The sequence below is a fragment of the Trachemys scripta genome, chromosome 4, assembly GCF_013100865.1.
Source record: "Trachemys scripta elegans isolate TJP31775 chromosome 4, CAS_Tse_1.0, whole genome shotgun sequence".
NCBI lineage: Eukaryota > Metazoa > Chordata > Testudines > Emydidae > Trachemys > Trachemys scripta.
Genome location: NC_048301.1, coordinates 81,162,767 through 81,189,780, shown reverse-complemented (window position 1 = coordinate 81,189,780; position 27,014 = coordinate 81,162,767). Strand labels below are relative to the sequence as shown.

The window sequence follows — 27,014 nt, the reverse complement described above, 5'->3', positions numbered from 1 at the left end:
CTAAGCCTCTGAGTAGTTCAGGCCAGAGCCCAATAGAAGGAGGATCTCTCAGCCCAGGCAGATTTTGCTCCTCCCTGGAACCAAGGGCTCCTTTTGTAGCCCAAACTATTGCATTTTAAAGACCTGCTTTGCTAATGAGGCCCAGCTGTCAGTTCCTGCCTTCAGGCCTGATTTTGGGGGTACAGAGCAAGAATAAGAAACCAAGTATTTTTCCTCCTTCACTAAGAAAGTAACTCCTTCCTCTCGGAGTGGAGGAGGTGCACCTCACATGGCAGAAGGTGGAATTCCTACTGTCGGAGTTGATAAGAGCATTCTTGTTTCCATTGGTTTGGCGTCACAAGATTTGAACTAGAATCCCTTCTATTTGGCTTTTCTTTGCTGGGAGCATACAATGCACTTAAAGCAGACTGTTTTTGCTCCAGGCACTGTGCTTATTAAGGGTGAGGAAAACGGTTTACATTTTAAAAAGTGAATGCAATTCCATGACATGACTCTGGAAGCAGGAAGATACTAAAAACCAAGTGAGGGGAGGGCCTTGGAACAGAGGCTGATGATGCCATGACTTTTCCAAATGGAAATCCAAAAAATTATGCAGAAGCAGAAAACAGCTCTAAGAAGGATGAAAGGCAGAGTTGTTCCAAGAGAAGCAAGATAATTAGAGGCTTTATGGCATATTTTATAGATTCCATGTAAATTTGCTTGAAGTCCAGTATGCTCCTTGTGTTGCTAATGAAATGGCTGCTAATAAACACAAGAGCAACAATTAACAAAAAGTGATGTTACCTGAATCAGTATGATTTGAAACCAGCATCAAAGAGAAAAAAATTAAATTTGGAACTAACAAAGAACAGAGGGAGTATCTGGTTCAGAAAGGCAATGATTCATATAATCATCTAGTGATTTTTCATGCAATACATTTTTATTAGCGTCAATAATAATAAAATATTGGCAGTTATAAGTGTTGCACTAAGAAGTTCTACAAGTCTATTTCTGAAACATCCACATTTAGAAGCCCTTAGAGTCAGTTGCATTTGCTGAATCTGTTTTCAAGCAGAAATTTAAGCATATCCATACTGGAAATTTTGCTAGGTATGCCCTTTTAAACTCTTCACTGTTTTTCAGACAAAAATATCAGACTAATGCCAGAAGATTGCATACAACTCTGAATATACAAAGTTGTTTGCTGTGCAAAGGACCTGCTCAGCTCAAATCTTTGTTGTGAAAGCCATCATAAATAATAGATAAAATTTACACAAGATGCTGAAGCAGCAACTACATGTACCTGCATGCTCATAGAACTCTACAGAGAGGCAGGGCATTCCTTACTTAATTAAAATGCACCTCAATTTAATTTTCAATTGTAAAACACTCAGAAGCTTTCCCCCAAAATAATGCAATTTCAATGGCTTCATAATTCATTTGAAAAACATTGCTAAACATATTTCAGCAAGAAGTAGGATTTCAACTATATTAATAAGATCATAAGAAATTTTACTTCTAAACAACAGCACGAGAATTCACTGGCTGAAGGATAATAAAACATATTGGAGAAGAGAGAAAAACATAATTGCAAATTCATAGAACATTAAGAAATTACAATTTTCTAGCACGTAATATGTATTTTCCCATGTTTTTTCCATATACAGCTTTTTCTAAAAGATGGTATTTTCCTCCAAATGTGGCATCACAGAATGTTCTACCTCTCTCTGACTGATTACACACAATGTGCCCCTTTGTCCAGACAGCTGTTGACAGTAATGTATCTGAGAGAGAGCACTTTGTGAAGCATGATTTATAAATCAGAGGGCAAAACTCCACCACCCCATAGTTAGAGAATCAGGAAAATATTTAGCAATACAAACAGAAAAAAATATCAGAGGGGTAGTCGTGTTAGTCTGAATCTGTAAAAAGCAACAGAGGGTCCTGTGCCACAGGACCCTCTGTTGTTTTTTAGAAAAAAAATATGTTTATCTTTTTGTCTCCAGATTAAAAGCAGAGCATCCAGATCATGGTCATCACAGTCGCAATGCTGAAGGTTGTTTTACTAACCACTGTGGCTGGACTCTTGTTGCAAAAGTCCTTTTGACAGCAGTGGAAATCAAAGTTGTCAGCACCAAAATCATCAGCAATCTCATTCATGTTGCATCGGGAGTGTTTCCAGCAGGCATAGGTTTTCACATCAGCTTAAAAAAAAAAAAAAAAGAGTTAGAAGCAGGATACCATACTGTTTGCTTCTCTATAGAAAGAAGCAGAATCACTGCCCTGGTCTGAACATGCCCAGTTCTTGTCGTTCAAACTCCTTTCAACATGTTCAGTCACTCTTCTGTGAACACACACTATAAACAAGCTGGTGGGAACACAATATGTGAGGCAATAACAGGCTTGTCGTTAGATCAGTATTAACTTGAGATATGACTCAAGTATCCCCTCTAACTTAATGTCTACACACAAATCTCTAGGTCAACTGAAATAGTGCTTTAAATTCGAGCTAGTTGGCCCATCAGGGGATCTGGGTTGAATCTCAAGTGCTGCTGTCTTTCAAGCTAATAATGCAGTGGGGATGCAATTACAGCCAACAGCTTGAGTTAGCACAACTCATAAGCTACACACAGTGATTGGGTTAGCAGCTAAGTGTTCTTTCACAGGAAAACTTGGAATGAACTATTCATTGCTGGATAATGCCCAGTTTGTGCTCAGTTCTCATCACAGAGTCTACAGTTTAATGAAAACACTACATAGAATAGTGTCCTTTTCTAGTTGTGCCTGTGAAGTTTCCTTCATGCTCAAGGATTCACAAGCTTGCAGCTTCAATACATTTTGGCAGTGACAGAACTGGGGACATTTAAAGACCCCCATTATCACAAGACACCATAGCCAGTCCCTATTTTGGAGAGGAAGAATGAAATGGGGGTGGAGAAGAGGGAGTGTGTGTGGTGGAATCTAAAGATAGTAGAAATATATTTCAGTCTGGCAGTCATTTATTTTACAAAAGGAGTTAGGCGCTGTCTACATGAGAAAGTTGCACTAATTTAAAAAGGTGAGATGTTCAACTGATGCAAAAGAATACATGAAAACTCTTGTATAGTATTGGTTTAAGAATGGCTTATTTCAATTTTAGTTTTCTTAAATGAATACAAGAGTTTCCATACAGTCTTTTGCATCAGTTTAACTGAATCAATTTAAAATCTCACTTTCAGTTAAAATAATGCAACTCTCTCATGTAGACAAGCCCTCAGTTAAAGGCTCCATTTACAGCTCACCATATGATCTCCCAGCCATTCTTGTAGGAATCCCAACCTACAAAATGCAAGAGGCAAAGTCACGGTTTGGTTTCGGCAGTGTGGGATCTCTGACTAAGCAGGTTGTTTACCCCAGCAATTCTGTCTCTTTAAAAAGTTAGACGTGGAGTAAATCCAGGTCCAAAAGAAACTTCTAGTCACTGGCTTCCTTTAGTTTATTCTTAAAGAAATAACAAAACTCTAGGTTAGCTTGCTTCAATCAAGCCCACAGTGATAGCTCACTTACTGAGTATATAGTTCTATACAGTCTGGCCAACTGCTTCAGTTCCAGGGCTGCCCGGGGAGGCAAGTGGGGCAATTTGCCCCAGGTCCCCACGAGAGTTTTTCGGGGACCCCGGAGCAGGGTCCTTCACTCGCTCCGGGGGCCCTGGAAAACTCTCACGGGGCCCGAGCCCCCGGAGCTTCTTCTGCTCCGGTTCTTCGGCGGCAGTTCGGCGGCGGGGGGTCCTTCCGCTCCAGGACCCACCACCAAAGTGCCCTGAAGACCCGCGGCGGGGGGTCCTTCCGCCCCGGGACCTGCTGCCGAAGTGCTGGGTCTTTGGCGGCAATTCGGCAGCGGGGGCCCCCTGCCGCTGAAGACCCCAGGGCCCCTGAATCCTCTGGGCAGCCCTGTTCAGTTCTGAGCTTCTTTCTCAGGAAGAACATTCTCTCCCACAACAATCCTCTCTCTTCTGAAGGAATATCATTTATAAGAGCTCAAATCCATGCCAGCTGAACCACTTACTGCTTCTCAGTGCCTCTTAGCATTTCCCTTACTACTAGGAAGTATAAGCCCTATAATGGAAAATATATGATTATGACCAGAAAACAGACTTTCCTCCTATGAGGTTTCCTACAGTTCCTCATTCCTTGCTATTGCTTAGCTGTTTCTCAGAAAAGGTGAAGAATAAGTGCAATGTTGATGTCATCCACACTTGGCATTCAACACGTGGAAAAACCTTGTTCCTCCAGGCAGATTCATGTTTTCAGGTCAATAACTCCTATGCTAGATTATATATATATATATACTATTCTGCAATAAAAAAGCGTGCACCCAATGTTCTGGGTGCTCATGACAATCTTTGAAAGAGATAAGTGGATATGACATTCTGGTGTCAGAATGGTTCATTTTTTGAAATATGCTTTGATTGTTCTGAATTTTTCAACCATAAGTTTATTTTAAGTGAACTATATTTATGCGGAGAACAAATTACATGAAGTGCACTTTATCCACTACAGTCTTATGCTGCCTTGCTGTTAATTCATTCACTTGGACTACTTCAATTTGACTTTTTTATTTACCTGGATATATGATAAATGTTGTACATCAGATACACACACCACCATTTATCTTTATCAGGTGCTCAAAAAACAAATTGTACTGATGATTATTATCAGCATGTAATTCAAACGGTCTTTTATTGTGAACTAAATTAACAAACCGGAGTCGGACATTTCCAGACTTGAAATGCATAGACTTTGAATGAGTTAATTTTTCTGTATTTATTTTATTCTGTGGGATAGTATACATACCAAACCTGATCTGTAAGCAACTATCATCTCCATGGGGGCAAGTAGCATTGGTTAAACACAATGAAGGACTATCTGCACAGATGTAACACTTCAGGGCATATCCTAAAAAAGAAAATAATATTTTATCATTACATAGGAACCAGCTGCTTTTCTAATACAAACTCAAAATGCTCATAATGAAGGACTTTTCAATATCTGTTAGACCAAACCATTTTAAATCTTCAAATGAAAAAAAGACTATTCTTCTTTAAGTACTGCAAGAGTCCCTTAGGCCGCAAATTATTTATGAGTCTCTCAATTTATCAACCCAAGTTCAAGGAAGCAGCAGCTGCATTTAAATAAAGCAAATTGGGACTGCATCCAACTGCTGCAATGCATAAACTGAGCCTTAAGCTTTACCAGCCCAGGGACAATAACCTGAGTTTCCTACATCTTTGTTTTACTGGTGACATTGATTCAGAACTGCTTATTCTTTTAATCAGGCTCTTTGTCTTTTCCTTCTCATTGCTTCTTGCCCCACCCCTCAACACCTTTCTTTCTCTCATCTCATCTCTTCTGTTCCATGAACTGACTCTCTTCCTACTTTTTCCCCCTGTCCTGAACTATGCGGGTTCTCATAAATCTTCAACACTATGCTGGTGACATCTTTTCCTAATCCTGACTGCTAGCACACTCCCTTCCTATCATTAACCTCCTTGTATCTCATGCTCTAATTTCTTATTTCTTTTTTCCCTACTCATCTCTGTTCTCATAAATCTTCAGCATTCTAGAATATCTGTCCTAATCCAGACCGCTAGCATACACTTCCCTCATCTTTCCATATCATTAACTTCCTTGTCTCTTATGCTCTTTTTCTTTTACCCTTCTTGCTCCCATCTCATCCTATGTTCCCACTGAAATATATGCTGCTGATTTTTTTCAAAGAAGCAAATACGTGTCTGTCCATCGCTGCCTCCTGCTAAATGCAACATCAGACTTGCTCAAATGTGTGTGATCCCATCTTTAGGCTGTACCCTAAAACAGCTATAACCCCTCATACTATGACAAAAAGGAATGTTTCTAGTTACCGTTTTAAAACTAGAAAAGAAGAGATGATCATGACAATTCCTTTTTTGAAAATCTTGGCTCAAGTGCATTTGTTTTTGTAGAACAAGTGTGCTTCAGGTGAAACCTTCTTTGAAACAGACCAATTTTCCCCAATCCTTGCATGAATCCTTAAGCATAGCTGCGGAGAGAAGGAACTGTGAGACAGCAGTAGCCAACAGTGGCTTCCCCAGGAATTGAAATTGGGGGGGGAGGTGTTCGAATTTACAGGGGTGGGGAGTGTCAGGGCAGATGGGGGGTGAGACTGTGAGGGTGAAGGTGGGCTGTATGGCACCACAGTAAAAACTGAAAAATGTTTCATGACCATTTTATTAGATTTAACTCATGTTTTAAAATCATCACACAAATTAAAGTTGGCTACTCAAGCCTTCTATGAAGCATGACATCTACATCCTTCTTGGTTTCTTGTTATAATTTTGCACAACTCTGTTAATGAACTTCTTGAATGCAATGCGTTCATCTTTGGTGACTTCTCGTGTGTCCGGTACTTCCATTCTTTCAGTAGATATGCTCATTAGTTCATTCACATGATCAGGCAGAAGGTGACTTCTTTCAGAACACAAAATTCTATTCAATGATGAAAAAGAACGCTCAACTGTAGCTTTTGTGACTGGGAGTGGTGAGAGATGAATTCCTACTTCTTTCATCCCAGGAATCAGAACACAAAGATTGGGTCGGTCGAGCCACTAGTGATGATAAAAAAGAAGTTGAAGTCAAATCCTCATTCATTCTTCGTATGATATTGAACTCTGTGTTCAAATTTTCTATTCTGACCTGAGCACATGGCAGCCCCATTGCTGGTAGTGCCTCACTCCACTCAACTGTCAGTGTTTTATAGGACAGGCATCTGTAAAACCTACGTAGAGGCTGAGTAGAATCTAGAAGTCGTTGTTGTAGATTTTAAAGAATCAAGTCTGTGTACTTTTTCAGTTGTCTTAACAAACACTTCTTGTCTTCTTCACTTAAGGATTCAATATAAATGCCTTCATTAGTCAACTTCTGGACTGAAGTCTTTGCTTCTTCCAGTACTGTTTCAATGGATAGATCTCTTATTGATCTAAATGTAGCTTCTATTGCTGGACAAAGATCTACTACTGTTGTAACAGATGCCTGTTTAATGGCATTGTTTAATGACCCAGGTGGTTTCAACAGTAGACTTATGAGAGAGAGAATGGCAATAGTCTTCTCTGAACATAGTAGCAAAAGTAATCCACCACCCTCACTACTTACATCCATCCCATCTTGGTAGATACTTTCCAAAGCCAGTAATAATGGCTGGAGTAATTTTAGACAACAGCCAAGGATCGCTCATGAGACAGCCAGCAGGTTTTCCCAGGTTGAATTTGAACTTCAGTCCCAGTGTATCTTCTATATTTTCCAAGATATTCAGTCTGTTTGGACTCTTGCTGAAAAAAGAATATAATGAAGACATTAAATTTATAGCTTTTTTAATGTCTTTTGAAGATTCTGCAGCTCGTACTAGTGCTAGTTGGAGTAGATGGCCTCTGCAGTGTGTATAGGAGAGATTAGTGTTACACTTTTCTCTGAGCAAAGCTTGTACTCCACCATATCTTCCAGAGAAGCTTGCAGCTCCATCAAATGCACAAGCAGCCATCTCTTTGGGGTCCAGTTGACAAGCATTTAACTCTTCTAAGATGTGGGTTGTCACAGATGCAGCCGATGTGTCTTCTATAACTTGAACATCTAGAAATGTATCTACTGGCCTACCTTTGACATCAAGATAACGTACACAATGACTTAATACTTGATGCCCATTTGCATCGGTGCATTCATCAGCCATGTATGCAAATTTTTTGAATGTGGTGAGAGAGTTCTTCACTTTTTCAACTGTTGAGTCTTTCACTGTTGCACCGCATGCTTCTAGCCAGTCAGTTGAATTTCTTGCAGAAAGATAGTGAGCATTTGCTGGTCTTGTTCGGAACCAGTGTTCAACTTCAGGATGAACAAGTGACAATGCACTTAACATTGGCCTCCAGTTTGTAATGTGTGGTATCTCTTGCTTAAATAGAAAGTAGGATGCCACAGCCATGTTTGTTCGCATGAACTGTGTTATGTCTCCAGCATTCTTAACAGCCTCATTAAGTACTTCTAAAATTGGCTTTGAAAGTGGGCTTATAAGGCTTTCTGCATGTTGATGCACTCCAGAGGCCTGGTGTTTTGCAGCCTTTTCAGGTAGTTTGTCAGCATTGGCTTTGCTCATCGGTTTGACAAACCAAGCTCCTCCACTTTTACCAATTATAGCATTGGGAAGTTTTCCTTCTTCGTAAACTTTTTTGCAAGAGATGCACCAGTAGCCATCTTTTGTAGCTTCAATAAATGGGAACACTTTGACCGACAAACATCGGAAACTGCCTTTAGGTTTTGGAGACACTGTTTCTTCAGTAGGTAGCTGTATTTGTGCTTCGGGCTGGTCGGATGTAGATATACCACTTGAACCTTCAGATGACATGTTAATATATTCTTGGTTCTTGATGTGTTCTTCTCCTTGGTTACTTTTTGAGGCCTTTGAGTGGAAAAATTATTGTATTGTTTTTTATCTTTTCATTTTCACTTTGACCTGCAACATATAAAAGAGATATGAATAATGTTTTGTTAGGATAATGCAAATTTAACATAAGGATAATGCAAGTTACACCAAAACACATAACAAGTCTAGATTTCTAAAAATATATAATTTTTTTTTTAAATGTACTTAATTTAAATTGACTTTTGAAAAGTAAGCCCTCTCATGGATCAGTAACTGGTTAAAAGATGGGAAACAAAGAGTAGAAATAAATTATTAGTTTTCAGAATGGAGAGAGATAAATAGTGGTATCCCTGAGAGGTCAGTACTGGGACCATTACTGTTCAACATATTCATAAATGATCTGGAAAAATGGGTAAACAGTGAGGTGGCAAAATTTGCAGATTATACAAAACTATTCAAGATAGTTAAGTCCCAGGCAGACTGCAAAGAGTTACAAAGGGATCTCACAAAACTGGGTGACTGGGCAACAAAATGGCAGATGAAATTCAATGTTGATAAATGCAAAGTAATGCACGTTGGAAAACAATCTCAACTATACATACAAAATGATGGAGTCTGAATTAGCTGTTAACACTCAAGAAAGAGATCTTGGAGTCATTGTGGATAATTCTCTGAAAACATCCACTCAATGTGCAGCGGCAGTCAAAAAAACAAACAGAATGTTGGGAATCATTAAGAAAGGGATAGATAATAAGACAGAAAATATCATATTGCCTCTATGTAAATCCATGGTATATGCACGCCTTGAATATTGTGTGCAGATCTGGTCACCCCATCCCAAAAAAGATATATTGGAATTGGAAAAGGTACAGAGATGGGCAACTAAAATGATTAGGGGTATGAAACAGGAGGAGAGACTAAAATGACTGGGAATTTTCAGCTTAGAAAAGAGACGACTAAAGGGGGATATGATAGAGGTCTATAAAATCTTGATTGGTGTGAAGAAAGTGAATAAGGAAATGTTATTTAATCCTTCACATAACACAAGAACTAGCAGTCACCCATTGAAATTAATAGGCAGCAGGTTTTAAAAAAAACAAAAGGAAGTATTTCTTCACACAACATAAGTCAACCCGTGGAACTCTTTGCCAGGGGATGCTGTGAAGACCAAAACTATAACAGGATTAAAAAAAGAACTAGAAAAATTCCTGGAGAATAGGTCCATCAGTGACTATTAGCCAGGATGGGGAGGGATGCAACACCATGCTCCGAGTGTCCCTAGCCTGTTTGCCAGAAGCTGGGAATGGGCAACAGGGGATGGATCACTTGATGATTCCCTGTTCTGTTCATTCCCTCTGAAGCACCTGGCCTCGACCACTGTCGGAAGACAGGATACTGGGCTATATGGACCATTGGTCTGACCCAGTATGACCATTCTTATGTAAAAATTAATTATAATAATAAAAATGTTTAGTACAGAAATCCCCAACATAATGACCTCTCAAGATAGCAACAATGTGAGATAACAACCTTGGCAAATAATGCATTTTAAAAATCTTGGCCTACTAGGAAACATATATATATAAAAGAACAGGAGTACTTGTGGCACCTTAGAGACTAACAAATTTATTAGAGCATAAGCTTTCCTGGGCTACAACCCACTTCTTCGGATGCATACATATAAATATATATATAAGTTTCCATTCCCAGTCACAAATCTAGCATTCTGGAGCAAAGTCACTAAAATATAGTTCAACAAACAAATGTTTATTTAACGTGCCCCTCACTTTTCCCTCCACCGCACCCCACTCACCGGTGTTGTCCTTGGTCAGTGGAGACTCAGAGTTCAGAAGTGCTTTCATGTGAGTACACCTCCCAGGTGGGGGGCAAGAAGGCACCTTGCTTGTTCCTCCAGCTGTTCACTGTTCGCTCTGGCCACTGCTGTTTGTTGTGCCACCGTTCACTCCATCACTCTGTTGCCAATGGCCCTGCACAGTCACCTTCTGCTGCCACCTGTCACTGTGACCTCTGCGAGTTGGTCTCTTGAGGTTCCACCGAGCTCTCAGTGATTTCAGCTGAGCTCTCAGTGGGGGAACCTCGCTGCTAGTGCAGTCTGGGCTGTCTCTTCTACAGAAACACTGTCCCCACAGCAGGACTAAGCACTTAGACCTGATTATCAGTGATTTCAGCTGCAGTGGTCACTTAACAGAACAAAAGACTATCTATGGAGCCTAATCAGCTCTGTCTTTAAACAATGGAGAGGGACAGGTCCCCACCCTCTGTCTTGATGCCCTCAATCAGCACCGGCTAAGTACAGTTCTACTGCCCTTTACTCATTCAATCAGAACATTTCATCCCTCCCCCATCCCCACCCCCGCATTCAAGTGATTTGTAACCCAACCCCAACCAAAATCTATCAGTTGGGCAACACAGCTCTGTTTGCTGGGTACCTAGGTAGATTAGGTGTAAATGTAAATATAATCTGATCCTGAAGCCTTTCCCTCCAGCCCCAGCTCATCACTAGCTGTCAGGGAGAGCTCATTTAGACTTTGCTTACAAATCATCATTTGAAATTATTAGGTTGGCCAACATCACCGAAATGAATGCACTGACATTGTCATAAAAAACAACAGCTGTATAAGGAAGCTAGTCTATGTTCATACTTTTCAAATCTATTATACTTTTTCAGATACATGTATTTTATTATACACTGTATATGCTTTTAAAGTGTGTATTAATGTTTCAATTTCAATTCAAATTTCAAAACAGTCACTAAATTGGCATGTAACTAGTTCACAAAACTGGGGGTGGGGGTGTTGGGAAATCACTGGTAGCCAATATTTCTTACACGTGTAATTGAAGGAGGCCAGTCTATCATCTTGCATTATATCTTTAATATTTGTTAATCCTTTTGCTATCTAAATTGTTTTAAGCATGGAGTAGGCCTTAATCCTGAGGCACGGGTTATCCATAGCGGTACAAGAAGGATCTTGTGTGACAAGCAAGACTGTTTTTTTATTCCATATAAGTTGGATGATAAGCCTATTTATTTGAGCAAAGAGCAAGGGGGAGATCTTGAAAGGCAACAGACTACTAATAAAAGTCATTCTTGGGCAGCTATTCATTTTGGCTAGTTCTATTCTCCCTGATAAGGATAGAGGAAGGAGACACCACTTTTCCATGTCCTTGGAAATTTCTTTTAATATATAGTTTATAAAAACAATTTTGGGAAGATTAGGACAAATTTAACACCTAAATAAGTTATTTCCTTGCACATTTGAAAGGCAAAATGCTGAAACTGAGAAGAATCTGATCTTTTGGATATATCCATTGTTTGAGATTTATTCCAGTTGATGCAAAAAACCGAGATCTTTCAAAAAATATCAACAACATTCAATAATGATGGGATTGATAAGGATGGATTCTTCAATAGTACAAAAATGCCATCAGCATATCAACTGATTTAGTATTCTTTCCTGTTTATAGTCATACCTTCAAGGACTGTGTGCTGATGTATGTACATTGCCAGTGGTTCAAGAGAGAGATTAAAAAGGAGGGGCAAGAGGAGACAGTCCTGTCATATCCCTTTCTATAGTTGAAATGTGGGAGAAATAATTCCATTAGTTGATAGTGAAGCAAGGGGAGAGTTGTATAATACACTGATCCAATTCAGGAATATTGGTCAAAATCCAAATCTTTTAGGACAGACATTAGATAAAGCCATTCAACCCTATCAATGACTTTCTCTGCATCTCGAGATAAGGCTATATGTAGGGAAAATCTGACATCTGAGCTTGCTGGATCAAGTGAGCTATTTTTCTTGTATTATCAGCAGCCAGTCTTCCTTTAATGAAACCAACCTGATCTGTGTGTATAATTGATGGGATGATGGTGTTCAGTTGTGTCGCTAAAATTTTTACAATTATTTTGCTATCTGTATTCAACAGAGATATGGGGCGGAAGTTACCACAGTTGCAATCATCTTTGTTCTTTTTAATATTAAAGCAGTTCTCATGTCATGAGACATGGTTCCTTTTTGGAATGTTTCAGTGAAATCCTTTGAAAAAATAGAAGATACCTAATTATAAAATGTTTTGTAGAAATCTGACAGAAAGTCATCCATCCCAGGGGCCTTGCCGGAATTCATATTTTTATAACCTGTTTGATTTCTTGTGATAGCTTTGTCCATATGTGATGATGCACTCCATAATGTTTTATGGAAATATGCTTATGAGTGTGAATACAATGTAACTGGAATATGCTTTATGCAAAAGGTCTCTTGTAAGGTATCATTACAAAGCTTATAATCTACTGAGTGTGTTCATCCTATTTGTATGAATGTATCATTCTTGTATCTGAAACTAGGAATATGAAGAATAACTCTGAGATCCTACTGTAATTATGCAAAGTGTGGGCCATTGATGGTGGTTTAGAATCTTGATGGCTCCCATTGACTAGGACAATTGGTTGTAAATGGCTCTGTTTATTTGCAAGCCTTCCTGTGTTCATGTAAGCCAGCCCAGGAGAAATAGAGGCTGGGGTCTCACAGGACATGTGACCATGTCACATGATGCTGGAATCCATCTTAATTCTGGTACTTTTCCATTTAGAAGGTGGGGTGGGGACCCAGAGAGACAAAAGATTCCTGCCTTGGGCCAAAGCTATACAAGGTGGTGGAACAGGACAAAGGGGGCTGCCAGTCATGAGAATACCACTAGTTACCACCTGAGCTGGAACTAACAAGGACTGTACCAGGGGAAAGAATTGGGCCCAGACTAGGAAGGAGCCTAGTCTGTGAAAGAAATGTATTGGAACATTTCTGAGGGTGAGATATTACCTGTATCAATTTCTTAATATATTAGGCTTAGACTTGCATGTTTTTGCTTTATTTTGCATGTTGACTTACTTTGTTCTGTCTGTTATTACTTGAAATGACTTAAATCCTACTTTTTATACTTAATAAAATCACTTTTGTTTATTAATTAACTCAGAGTAAGTAATTAATACCTGGGGGAGCAAATAACTGTGCATCTCTATCAGTGATATAGAGGGTGGACAATTTATGAGTTTACCCTGTATAAGCTTTATACAGAGTAAATGGATTTATTTACTCTGTATAAACACTGTGTGTCTGGGTGCTGGAGATAAACCAAAAACTGCTCAGCAGGTCACCTAAGTCTGCTGCTTTGGGGCTCAGAGGTAAATTCAGCACGTCAGGTGACAGTCCCAAAGGGGTCTCTGTGACTGAACCCATCACATCATAAACACTTAACTTAGGGTATTAAAAGGCAGACCTTCAGTAAAATGATCAAATTTATTAGAGTCAAAGTAATTGTTTTATTTATATAAAGTTTGATAGAATTGCTTAAATTGATTATTTATATAGAATCATAGAAGCGTAGGACTGGAAGAGACCACAACAGGTCATCTAGTCCAGTCCCCTGCACTCAAGGCAGGACTATGCATTAACTAGACCATTCCTGACAGGTGTTTGTCTAACCTGTTCTTAAAAACCTCCAATGATGGAGATTCCACAACCTTCCTAGACAATTTGTTCCAGTGCTTAACTACCCTGACAGGAAGTTTTTACTAATGTCCAACCTAAACCTCCCTTGCTGCAATTTAAGCCCGTTGCTTCGTGTCCTATCCTCAGAGGTTAACGAGAACAATTTTTCACCCTCCTTGTAGCAACCTTTTACATACTTGAAAACTGTTATGGCCCCCCTCAGTCTTCTTTTCTTCAAATTAAACAAACCCATTTTTTCAGTCTTTCCTCATATTTGCTAGACTTTTAATCATTTTTGTTGCTTTCCTCTGTACTTTCTCCAATTTGTCCATATTTTTCCTGAAATGTGGTGTCTAGAACTGGACACAATACTCCAGCTGAGACTTATCAGCGCAGAGTGGAAGAATTACTTCTCGTGTCTTGCTTGCAGCACTCCTTCTGATACATCCCAGAATGATGTTTGCTTTTTTTGCACTAGTGTTATATTGTTGACTCATATTTAGCTTGTGATCCAACATAACACCCAGGTCCCTTTCCACAGTACTCCTTCCTAGGCAGTCATTTCCCATTTTGTACTCCTAAGTGGAGTACTTTGCTTTTGTCTTCATTTAATTTCATCCTAGTTATCTCAGATCACTTCTTCAGTTTGTTCAGATCCTTTTGAATTTTAATCTTATCTTCCAAAGCCCTTGAAACCCAGCTTTGTATTGACTGCAAACTTTATAAGTGTACTCTCTATGCCATTATCGAAATAATTTATGAAGATATTGAACAGAACCAGACCCAGGACCAATATGCCCTTCCAGTTTGACTGTGAACCACTGATAACTACTCTCTAGGAATGCTTTTCCAACCAGTTGTGCACTCTCCTTATAGTAGCTCCACCTAGGCTATATTTCCCTAGTTTGCTTATGAGAAAGTCATGCGAGACAAGAAAAATAAATTCCATGGCCTTTGTACGCAAGGATTTCACCTTTTCTGGCAGCATTCATTAACGTGACTTTATCATTGAACTTCAGTAGCTTGAAGATGATGGGTTTGGGCTTGTCAGACTCTCATTGTCTAGCACCAGGCATTTCATGAGCTTTTTCAGTTTCTAATGGGGGCAGCTGTGGATCCAGTTTAAGTATGTCAGGGAGCAGTTTCTGAAGAAAGCTGATAATATCCTTCTCCTCTAGATCCTCAGCAATGCCCAAGAGGCAAAGGTTGTGTCTGTGAGACCCTTAGGGCTTGACTACATTACCCACTGGATCAACGGGCAGCAATCGATCCAGTGGGGGTCAATTTATCACGTCGCCGAGTGCTCTCCCATCGACTCTGGTACTCCACCAGAGCAAGAGGCGCAGGCAGAGTCGATGGGAGAGCCTCAGCCATTGACTTACCACAGTGAAGATAGTGCGGTAAGTAAATCTAAGTTATTCACGTAGCTGAAGTTGCGTAACTTTAGATCGATCCCCCCCCCAATGTAGACCAGGCCTGAGTCATCTTATTTTTCTTCCAGTTTCTCTAGTCAAAGCTTTAAGGGGCAGTTCCTTCTTCAATTTCCCTGGCTTCAATGGCAGTCTTTTGTAGCTCATTTTCCTTGTAAATTATATGGGATTTTACAACACCTGTATCTTTAGAGAGGCCACGAATACCTTTTGAGATTGAATCCAGTCTGACTGTGAGGAATTCTTTCAGTGCTGTAATATTCTAGGCTAGGTCCTGCTGTGGCCGTGTAGTCTCTCCTTTCAGCTGCTTAAGTGATTCAGGCCTGGGTCTTTTCTTGTCTCTCATTTCTCCATTGGCATCCATATTCAACAGTTTGAAATTTATCCCTGGGATTAATTTAAACTTTAGGACAGAAACTTATTGTCAATTTGCCAGGAAAGTAATGATTAGAGATGAATTGATATGTTTTGAGGGAGGAGGTCTGAGATTAGGCAGCCATCCTTCTCACAGGTACCATGTGACCCACTGCTCCCTCCTCTCCTCCCCCGCATCCTTCTTGGGGAACAAAACAAAACAAAAGCCAAAACCTAAATTTCTTTTCCATAGGCTGTCAAAGGAAAAGAGAGAAAATCAAGCAAGAAGGAAAAGGATGAGACGGATTAAGAAGAGTGGAGCAGGAAAAGTGCAAGTCCTACCCTCTTTAAAAATAACCTATACCCAGTTCACACACTGAGACAGACAACTTTGAAAAGCCTCTTTTAAAAAGAAGTTTAAAATTTTTTAAATTCACAATTAAGATTTTTAAATAAAAATTTAATCTTGACCTCCCCAAAGGATGATCCTTGAGATTTCTTTAGCAAATTTTGCCACACCATCCTCCTGAAGGCAACATTGTAGTTGTCTACACATATGAAAACTTATCCTATGAAAATTTTAAATCTGCTTCTACCAAATATTTCCAGTTTTTATCCCCTGGCAACCTTCTGCTGATACTATAGCAATGAAACAAGATATTTTGTTCCTATACTGCTATGGGATGCACACTGTATGCCTGTATTCTTGCTTCAGCTTGAAAACATTCTGTTAAGGAAATCTACCTCCACCCCTGAACCTGCCCTCACCGCAGAAAGTGACACTGAAATGCTGTACATTTATATAAGCTGCACTACTTCCCCCGGAACTTGTGTCTATAATGACAAATTCTATCTTTGACTACATTGTGTACCTGTTTAATGTGACATTGGCATGTATGTAAGTAAAAGCGCTAATGCAGAACCTCCAGGATACCTACCAGAACTGCAATAAGCAATCAGAACAATGAAGACAGTGAACAGGATACCATTCATTTTGTTCATGTTTCTTCCAGAATCTGGAAGCAAGAATAAATGAAAAATGGTTACATGTTCCTTAGTTTATAATATTTAAAACCAGAGAAAGTTTTGATTGAAAAAGAGTAAGATCTAGTAGTCTGAAGACATGCATCAGGAGTCAGGAACTCCCAAATTCTAATCTTGGCCCCAACAGACTATTTCTGTGGCATTGGGCAAATCACATAACTTCTATGTGCTCAGGTTTCCTCATCTGTAAAATGGGGATAATACTCACCTACCTTACAGAAGGGACGTAATGAAGGGTAATTCACTGGTATTTGATACAAAGCTTATTAACATCAGAAGGCTTTGGACAAGTCCCTTGATGTTTGCAAAGTACTTAAGATATCGTATCTGCAAAGAATTATTGGATACCACATATGGATGTGGCAGGTATCTAGGAAAGGAACACTAGATCATTGTGTCACCATGAGGCAGCTCACAGACATGCCTGATTTACTGATTTCTGTTCTCTGCATTTTCTATTTTTTGTTTATTTTCTATGCTTGATAGCCCACCCAACCCAAACTAGACTTCTGTTGGAGCACAATGCAATTCCTTTTTGTAGCACAACTCTCCCTACCTCTTCATCTCAAGCTGTTATACTTGAACAGCCAAAGTCACAGAGCAGCAGCCCAGGCCCTTCTTTTAGAGCATATATCATCTCTAGGTTCATAAATAGGTTCTTAAGGCTCCGTACAATACCAAAAAAGGGGGTGGGAATCTTGGGGCAGCCTCACATATCTATACCTGAGGCAACTTTGCCAAAACCAATGGAGTTATAACAGGGATGAACTTGGCACAGTATATCCAGGCATCTGCAAAGGGCAAACCAGAGACATAATTTTGCAATTAAAATAATATATTTTATGACCCTCCATGTCCTTTCATCCCTCCTACAAGAATATTGTCAAACTCCCTCCATTTGAATGAGTGCTTAATTAAAATCTTGTAACTAGATTCCTACTGTACCCACTAAGAATATTTACACACATTAAAAAATAAATACAAAAAAATGCATTTGTGCAATATTAAGACTGCACAGTTAAAAATATACAATGTGAGAAAGTAAAAAGGCAAGGTTCCAGTATCAGTATCTAGGCCATACTACACATACACTCTTTTGTATTCCTGTTTTGGAGGGCACATATCTAAGTCATAAGTTACATACCATAAAGACTACAGAAAATGAAATACAATGTGGACAAGGTAATGTCTCTACTGTAATCTTAATTTTGGATTTTGTGACTTTTTGTGATTTGAAACTGCAACATAAAAGTTGCATTAATGCAGATTTTTTGCATTTAATAATTTAAGTGGACATATAATTCTCTTGATTGAAAGTGTAGTCCACATAGCTAGAGTTAGCACTTATTTTATTCAACAGTAATGTAAGGAAACTACAGGCCTGTATCCTGTAAGACACTGGCTTCAGCAGTTAGCATAAGGCTTGAAGCCTATGAACTTTGGCACAGATAATTTAGGGGTGACCCCTGGGACATTTTTGCGGAACTGGGAATAGGGTGTTTAAGGGGAAGTTTGTCCATAACAACCCGAGGAACATGAGCTAACATCAGCTCTTGGATATTTTAGGATAGGCACATCTGCAGATGTCTGACCACAAGAGTGCCATGGCAATGAACTGACACATGTGATAATAAGTTGGAATCATTAATATACTAACCTATAGGAGAAGGGCACCCCAACATTAGTAGGGTGAGGAAATACAAATAAAGAAGAGGGGAGAAACCCCTACTGAATATGCATTCGACACAGTGGTGTCAGCGTAACATATTATAGAAGTTGTATCCCAGCCTGTGTACATGGGGGAGACAGATGTAGCCCTCGGGTGATGCCAGAATGATGACCACTGGTGATGATGTGGAAGGTGATGGCGATGAGAAGCTAATGGCCTATGTTTCAGGCTGTTTTGCAAGGGACGGTGTGAGTATATAGATGTACATTCTATATTACATCTATCTACCGTACTGGGTTATAGTGTTTGTGACTTTGCTAAATGTATTAATAAACTATTGTAAATTGAGAAAGAAAGGTTCCTAAAGTGTGAATGTTGCAACGGTGCACATCAGGGTTCCCAACTAAACAGTAATTTTAATAATACGGGGCCTGATTTTTGGACAAGAACTTGTCAAACCTCAGAGTTTCTTAAGTAATCAATATAATCAATACACAGCCCATAGATTGGGCTACAAAAGATCTATGATTTAGATATAGTATGTAATATCTAGTTATGTTACATAGCAGCTCCTATATCAAATTAGTCCAGAGATCTATTTGTTCAGAAACTGGATGCTAGACAGCAGCCAATACCACACGTCTATGAGAAGGTATAAAAAACAGTCTTATAAAGACAATTATGTAACAGCCCAGGGGTTGGCAACCTACGGCACGTGTGCCAAACACGGCACGCTGCCTGCCCAGTGGGAGGAGGAGGAGGAGGAGGGGCCGAAATGCACCACATTGTGGGAAGAAACGGGGGAGGGGGGAAGCTTGGCTGCCACAGGACCAAGCTTCTGCCTCCTGACCCCGCAGGGGAGAGCGGTGGGTGTGGGGGCTGAGTGGGGCGGGGGGCCAGGACCTCGCAAGGGCCGGCGATGGCCCTTTCAGGGGTGGCAGGGAGCGGAGCAGAGCCTTCTGCCCTGCACCCCCCCACACACACACCCAGCCCTCTGCCCTGACCTCGAGTCGCCCCCAACACCCAGCCTTCTGCCATGCATTCCCCACACACATCCCAGCCCTCTGCCCTGACCTTGAGTCGCCCCCAACACCCAGCCTTCTGCCCTGCACCCCCACACACTCCAGGCCTCTGCCCTGCACTCCGCCACACACCCAGTCTTGTGCCCTGACCTCGAGTCCCCCCCCCCCCCACCCCCCACCCCTCTGCCCTGACCCCCCCCCCACACACACACCCAGCGGGCTGAGCAGGCTGGCGGCATAAGATCAGCATTTTAATTTAATTTTAAATGAAGCTTCTTAAACATTTTGAAAACTTTGTTTACTTTATATACAACAATAGTTTAATTATATAATATAAACTTAGAGAGAGACACGTTCTAAAAAAAGGTTAAAATGTATTACCGGCATGCGAAACCTTAAATTAAAGTGAATAAATGAAGACTCGGCACACCACCTCTGAAAGGTTGCATACCCCTGTAATAGCCTATTCCAGGGGAAATTTTTTCCTAAACCCAGGGAGCTGGTGGCTGGCTTAAGTCCTAAAATGTGGAGGGTTTGTAGCCCTTATAAAGCTATCATATCTAGTACAATTGTAGATATGCTTTTTATGTACATTAAATAAATGACTTTTTGGAGTCCTACTAAACTCTTGGCCCCAATGGTCTGGTGGCAGTCAGTACCACTGGTGTCCTAGGAACTATACACTACAATAAATTCAGTAAAACAACAAACAAATAAAAAAATAATGTTGAGCTTCTCTAAAAATGTGCAGTAGAATCCACAGACCTTGCCACTTCGGTATAGGCTAGTATCAAGTACACCAACCCGAGTCCTTGGTGCACTCCCTGTAGTATCCAGCTGCAGTCACTGGACAATAACTGTCAGGTAAGCTATCCCCAAAGAGCCAGTGTACACACAGTTTGACTGGTACAAGGTCCTTTATAACATTACAGCACTGAAATACATGTATAGTAAAAACAATCATAAGTTTATTCACAAAGATTAAGATTTAAGAGATATTGAGAAAGGATAATGAGCAGAAACAGAACTGGTTACACATGAAACAAAACATAAAATACAACGCTAGGTCTACACTTATGAATCATTACCATTCTATTTAATAAAGTCGATCTTCTCCCAAGGATTCAGTGTCTTTGACAGAGCAGCTGGTTTTCAGTCAAAACCAGGATCCACATTTTCATGAATATCCACATGCCCTAATAGGGAATTCCTCAGCAAATGGATACCAAAATGGCTTTTTGCTTCTCCTTACATTTCCCATAATTCAGTCTTTTCACCCCAGAGTCAGGAGGACCCCCCCCATTGTTTGTTCTCCAATGTGTTGGCTCCAAGTTGTCTTCATATCCTCATGTTGACTTGAAATGCATATGCTTAATTTATATATGAACCTAAGCAGACATGTGAATATACATTCCTCTGTCCGCCAAAAGCAGTTTTTCACCTCTGCTGAGGAGTAACACCCTGATACAAACTATAAGGATATATTTTGAGTACATATACATGTCTTCTTAAATATAATCAGTACATACATTTCACAATAATATGAAGGACCAGCATGATCTTGACTTTCCTTTAAGATCTCAGACAGCATTCTTTATAGATAAATATTATGAAAGCAAAGTGTTAGATGTAGTGAGTTTGTCAAGCCTGATAAGAGTTGCTGTTACAGAATAGTAAACCCTTTTCCAGTTGGCATCAAGGCGTTCTTAGGGTTACTAACTACACTGGGTTTTCTATCTACAGCAGCCAATCACTGATTGGTCCCTATTTGTTTGTCTGTGTATAGTGCCAAGCCCTAAGGTTTTCAGATGAGTATCCTGAAAAAAAATCAAAGGACTGGTCTTTCAGCACAATAATTTTTGTAAGAAGAATTATTCAAAATTGCTGGGGGGCAGGGGAAGAGAAGCAGAGACACCTCCCAAAAGAACACAAAATTGAATTCCTAGATTACAAGCTTTCCCAGTTTGACCATAGAGAAACCGATAGCCCTGAGCATTCTTCTCAACAGCAGCATGACCCTGCCTTTGTTTATATCAGTGGCTGCCAATCTGTCACTCATAGAGCTCTAAATTTCAGATATCAGGGGGTAGCCGTGTTAGTCTGTATCTACAAAAACAACAAGGAGTCTGGTGGCACCTTAAAGACTAACAGATAGTCTGTTAGTCTTTAAGGTGCCACCAGACTCCTTGTTGTTTTTCTAAATTTCAGAGTGGCAGCTGAGTTAGTCTATATCAGCAAAAACAACCAGGAGTCCTTGTGGCACCTTAGAGACTAACAAATTTATTTGGGCATAAGGTTTCGTGGGCTAGAACCCATCTGACGAAGTGGGTTCTATCCCATGAAAGCTTATGCCCAGATAAATTTGTTAGTCTCTAAGGCAGGGGTGGGCAAACTTTTTGGGTGAGGGCCACATCTGGGTGGGGAAATTGTATGCAGGGCCAGGGCAGGGGGTTGGGGTGTGGGAGGGAGTGCGGGGTGCAGGAAGGGGCTCAGGGCAAGGGATTGGAGCAGAAGAGGGGTGTGGGGTGTATGAGGGGGCTCAGGGAAGGGGACTGGGGTGCAGGAGGGGAGTGAGTGCAGGAGGGGGCTCAGGGCAGGGGTGCGGACCGTGGGAGGGAGCTCAAGGCAGGGGTTGGGGTGCAGGAGTGCGGGGTGTACGAGGGGGCTCAGGGCAGGGAGTTGGGGTGCAGGAGGGGTGCACGCAGGGCCGGCTCTGGCTTTTTTGGCCACCCCAAGCAAAAAAAAAACAAAACCTGCGGCGCAGCCGGAGCGCGGGTGCAGGAGGACCGGCTGGGGGGGGAGGAGGAGGGAGTGGGTGGGAGAGAGAGAGAGAAGGGGGCGGCCAGGGCTACAGCAGGGGCGCTGCCACGCAACCCCTCCCACTGTGCCGCCTCCTGCCGTGAAGACTCCGGTCGGCGGGGAGGGAAGGAAGAGGACTGCCCTGCAGGGCGCTCTGGTTCTCCGCGCCGCCACCCCCTACAGGGGGGCCGGAGCGGAGCAAAAAAAAAAAAAAAAAAGCGGCCGTGCCACCCTAGGGTTGGGCAGAATGCCGCCTTGAACAATCTGCCGCGCCAAGCACCGGCTTGCTCAGCTGGTGCCTGGAGCCGGCCCTGGGTGAATGCAGGCAGGGGGCTTAGGGCAGGGAGTTGGGGGGCAGGAGGCAGGAGGGGTTCGGGTTCTGGGGTGGCAGCAGCGCACACCGGGGCCAGGGCAATCCCGCGCGCTGTAGTTTGTCCACCCCTGCTATAAGGTGCCACAAGAGCTCTAAACTGTGGCCCTCAAGAGTAGCGATCAAGAAAAGGATATATTTGATAAATGAAGAGCTCTTCCCTCAGTGCACAATGTGATTTTTTTAAACTGAAATGTTTGACTCAGCAAGGAGGTAAAGGGCTTGCCTTCTGGGCTGTGGGAGCCCCAAGGATGGCAATAGAGGAACTGAGCCTGAGCCTGAGCCTAAGTGCATGGTGAAGGACTGCTCCCCTCCACAGACAATTACCCAGGGCAGTCCAGGTAAGGGAGAAGGGAACACACACATATATAGATAAAGAGCATAAGCTGAGAACCAGCAACTAATTAGGATTCCATGTGTCTCTACCGCAGCCCAGGTGAGAGCGGTCTCATGGCTGCGCTAACTTGCACCAGCTGCCTGTGGACCATAGGCTACCTGGAGACACCCAGAGGATCATGCATATAGCCTTTTTCCTCCCACAGCAGGGGACTTGTGCTTGATTTCTGCTCCCTTTGTGCCATCAGCCATTTGTCATAAGTATCTGGGGGAAAGTAACCAGCTTCTGCCTTGTCTGTCATAGTCTGGGAATATTTTCCTTTAAGCCTAAAACACACACCCTCCCCACACCACCACCTTTCAGAAAATCGCTGCTGTTCCAGGAAATTGGCAAGACCATTAGCACAGTGGGAACAGTACCAGGGAAACCAAAAGTCCCAAATAAATTAATTTGCTTTCTTACCACACCAGACCCCATCACAGTGTGATAGTGCTGCTGACACATCCTTCTCACTACTCAGCTCAGAGATAGGCCAGATTCTACTGAGATATAGCGTAGCACAGCACTGAGCCAATGTTTCATCGGTGTCAGGCAGGAAAATATGGAGTAAGAGACCCAGTGAGGGGAACTCAGATTGTTCTCCCTTCTATCACAAGAATAACTGGAGAGAGCCCTGCTCAGCCATAAATACCCACCCACAATCCAGCCAACCCCTCCTACTACTTCAGTGGTCCCCTAAGTTTTCAGGGTCATGCCCCACCCCCGAGCTGGGGCTAGAAGCAGAGCTGCGTCTCCAGAGGTAATGGGGCCACAACTGGGAGTGGGTCTGGAGCTGGAGCTAGCACCAGAAGCAGAGTCCCAGCAGGGGCAGAGGCTGGGGACAGAGGTGGGGCGGGGCCAGGAGTCAAGGCAGGTGGCAGGGGGCTGAGCTGGTGGCAGAGCAGGGCTGGGTGGTGCTCCCTCCCCGCCCCCTGTGGAGGCTGGCCTGGCCCCCACCATGCCTGCTGGCAGTTCCTCCATGTCCCTGTGGGGGGGAGCATGCCCCACAGTTTGGAAGCTCTGTACTACCTGAAGAGTGGGAATAACCAGTGCTTAATTTCTGCCAGGGCTTGCCAAAGCTGATCCCCAGCACCTGTAAGCTTGGCAGTTCATAGCTAGAGCCCTGCGCAGATACCTGCTTTATATCCACGGATGCACATATCTGCGGTTATAAAGCCTGGTACTCACCCCAGTGGGCAGGGCTGGGGGCAGTACAGCCATGCCAGAGGAGCTGCCCATGCTGCCCAGTGACGGCTCCTGCGAGCGGCAGCCTGAAATGCGGCTGCTTTCACCGCTGCCATTCCTGCAGCTCCTCAGATATCCACTTTATATCCGCAGATATAAATTTGGTTTCTGTGCAGGGCTCTATCCATAGCCCTGGCACCTCTGAGCTTGCTGCATCAGTTATGAATGTAAAAAATGTCATTACAAATTAAGCACTGGGGAGTATCTCTCCCTCTGGAGCAGTAGGGTGGTGAGACTGTCAGTTCAAGGGGACCCCAACTCGCACACAACTGTGTCTGAATCATTCCTTCATGCCTCAGAAGAGAGACTGTAGAATGGGACAGAAAAGCCACTGAAATGAGTGTGAAGAGGAGATGGGGTGATGGATTGGGAAGGGGTGGAGGGGGAGGGAGGACAGTGAAATGAGGGTGAAGGTGAGGGAAGGGGCAAAGGGAGACAGTGGACTGAGGGAGGAGGAAGTGGGGTGACAGAGGGGTTGGGGGAGGAGAAAGTGGTGTGATGGGCTGGAGAACAGGGGGTACAGTGGAATGAGGGTGAAGGTGAGGGAAGGGGCTGGGAGAGGAGGAAGGGGAGTGACAGGAGCTGGGGGAGGAAGAAGTGGGGTGACAGGAGCTGGGGACCAGGGGCGACAGTGGAATGAGGATGAAGGTGAGGGAAGGGGCTGGCATGGGGAGGAGAAAGTGGTGTGATGGGTTGGAGACAGTGGAATGAGGGTGAAGGTGAGGGAAGGGGCTGGGGAGGAGGAAGTGGGGGTGACAGGGGCTGGGGAACAGTGGAATGAGGGTGAAGATGAGGGAAGGGACTGGGGGAGGAGAAGTGGTGACAGGGGCTTGGGGAGGAGAAGGGGATGACGGGGGGCTGGCTGGGGAACAGGGGGGGCAGTGGAATGAGGGTGAAGGTGAGGGAAGGGGCTGGGGCAGGGAGGAGGAAGTGGGGGTGACAGGCTGGGGGACAGTGGAAGGAGAGTGAAGGTGAGGGAAGGGGCTGGGGGAGGAGGAAGGAGGTGGCAGGGGCTGGGGGAGGAGGAAGTGAGGTGATAGAGGGGCTGGCTAGGGAACAGGGGAGACAGTGGAATGAGTGTGAAGCTCAGGGCAAGTGTGGCTAGCTTGAAGGGATGTGGATAGGGCACGGATCCAGGCTCCATGTCCGCTCCCCTGCAGCGGCGTTAGTTTTTCCCTAGTGCGGGTCTCTCTCTTCAGCCCCTCCCCACAGAGAACTTTCTTCTAGGGCCCTTGTTCCCCGCGCAGCCCCGGCTAGCCCCAGCCCCCTTTAAAACTCTTTTTTTTTTTTTTTTTTTTTTTTTTTTGCTCCCTCCCCGTCCCGATATTGTATACTACTAATCTGGTCACCCTAGCCCCAGACCCCAGCGGGAGGCTGGTCCTCCCCGCCGCAGCGCCTCTGCGGCACGCGAGCTGCACCTCCCTACCGCCTCCAGCAGCCCTTCCGCACTCCGCCTCAGCTCTCTGGTTGCGGAAGCAGAGGCACCGCGGCTCTGCTCCAGCAATAAAACAGCCTCTTCCTCTGCACTGGCGGGAGAGCAATCCGTGCCCCCCAGGGCCAGGGCCGGCTCCAGCCCACCAAGCATATGCTTGGGGCGGCGCCTGGAGGGGTGCGGCGCGGCCCTCCGGTCCCAGAGCGGGGCGCGACTGGGCTCGCCGCGCTCCCCAAGCCGGGGAGAGCGGTGCTGCAGCGGGCTCGCCGCCCTGCCCCTGGCACTCTGGCCGCCGGGGAGAGCGGAGAGCCCCGGCCGGGCTCGCCACCCTCCTCCCTGCGCTCTGGCCGCCGGGGGCTCTCCGCCCTGCTCCCAGCGCTTCGGCCCGGTCGGGGATTGTGGGCCCGCGGCCGGGCTCAGCACCCTCCCCTGCTACGCGGCGGGTGCAGAGCCGGCCCTGCCCGGCGCAGAGGGGACTAAGGAGAGCAGATCTTGTGGGTTGATGCAGCAACCACCTACCCCATCCCGCAATCCAGCCCTCTAGCCGGCATGCATCTGCTGAGCGCGCTGGTCACTGCAGTTCCTCCGCACTGCAGCACGCTCCAATAGCCTCCTACCTGCTCTGAGCTTGTACCTGTGCAGCTCCCCGCTCACTCTGCCCCTCTGCTAGATGCACGTCTTCTGCAGAAAGCGCTCCCACGGAAGCCCCTTCTAGCTCAGTCAGCGGCACGCAGCTTCTGTGCTGGCTTTTGGTTGTTCTGACGTAGGAAAAGGGGGGGCGGGGAGAGGAGCAGGACCCCCATCCTTTAGTTCCCCAAACTCGCGTGGCATGTTAACTCACTCCGCAGTGTGTGCGATCAGGTAATGTGCTCTCCCTTGCTTTTGTAATGGTTTGCGTTAGAGCTTGCTAAGTAGAGTTGTGTGCTTACGTTATTTAAGCGGGGTTCTCTTTCCCTCTCTCTATTCAACAAACAGGTTCGCTATTTGCTTCAGTACGTAGTTCTGACCCCTTTGTGTGGTTTCCTCAATCGCTGCCACCTATTTCCAGGCTGTCAATGAGCCTTAGGGAATGTAATTTTTTTCACCTCCTCTGCCTCTTGTAATTTGCGCCAGCACTTGAGAAGTGGTATTTTTACCTTGGGCTGGGGTTTCAGCCCTTCAAGAAGCTCCTGCTCTGCCCTGAGGAGACTATTCCATCTACTCACATTTAGCATCTTGATTAAGGAGCTGAAAAAGTGAACGGCACATACACGAAATTCATAGATGATGTTAATACATCTTAAAGGCGAGGGGGAGAAATCCTAGCGGTTGGGAGATTCCTGCAGAGGACATAATGCAGTGGTTCTCAATCAGGGGTACAGGTA

At 43.6% G+C, this 27,014-nt stretch overlaps 1 protein-coding gene across 4 annotated transcripts; it reads right to left on the bottom strand.

Moving 5' to 3' along the window:
* Positions 1-897: 897 nt before the first annotated feature.
* Positions 898-26,431, bottom strand: LOC117877084 (CD59 glycoprotein-like). Of its 4 annotated transcripts, none has more exons than XM_034769849.1 (5): positions 26,268-26,431; positions 17,461-17,528; positions 16,632-16,709; positions 4,812-4,913; positions 898-2,183 (listed from the first exon to the last, which is right to left on the bottom strand). In XM_034769849.1, the coding sequence occupies exons 3-5, from the start codon at positions 16,693-16,695 to the stop codon at positions 1,987-1,989; spliced, it is 363 nt and encodes a 120-aa protein (XP_034625740.1). In that variant the 5' UTR covers positions 16,696-16,709; positions 17,461-17,528; positions 26,268-26,431; the 3' UTR covers positions 898-1,986. The 4 variants fall into 4 exon arrangements, with proteins under 4 accessions (XP_034625740.1, XP_034625742.1, XP_034625741.1 ...); XM_034769851.1 differs by lacking the exon at positions 26,268-26,431 and adding an exon at positions 25,645-25,742; XM_034769850.1 differs by lacking the exon at positions 17,461-17,528 and having other exon boundaries at positions 26,285-26,431.
* Positions 26,432-27,014: the final 583 nt, after the last annotated feature.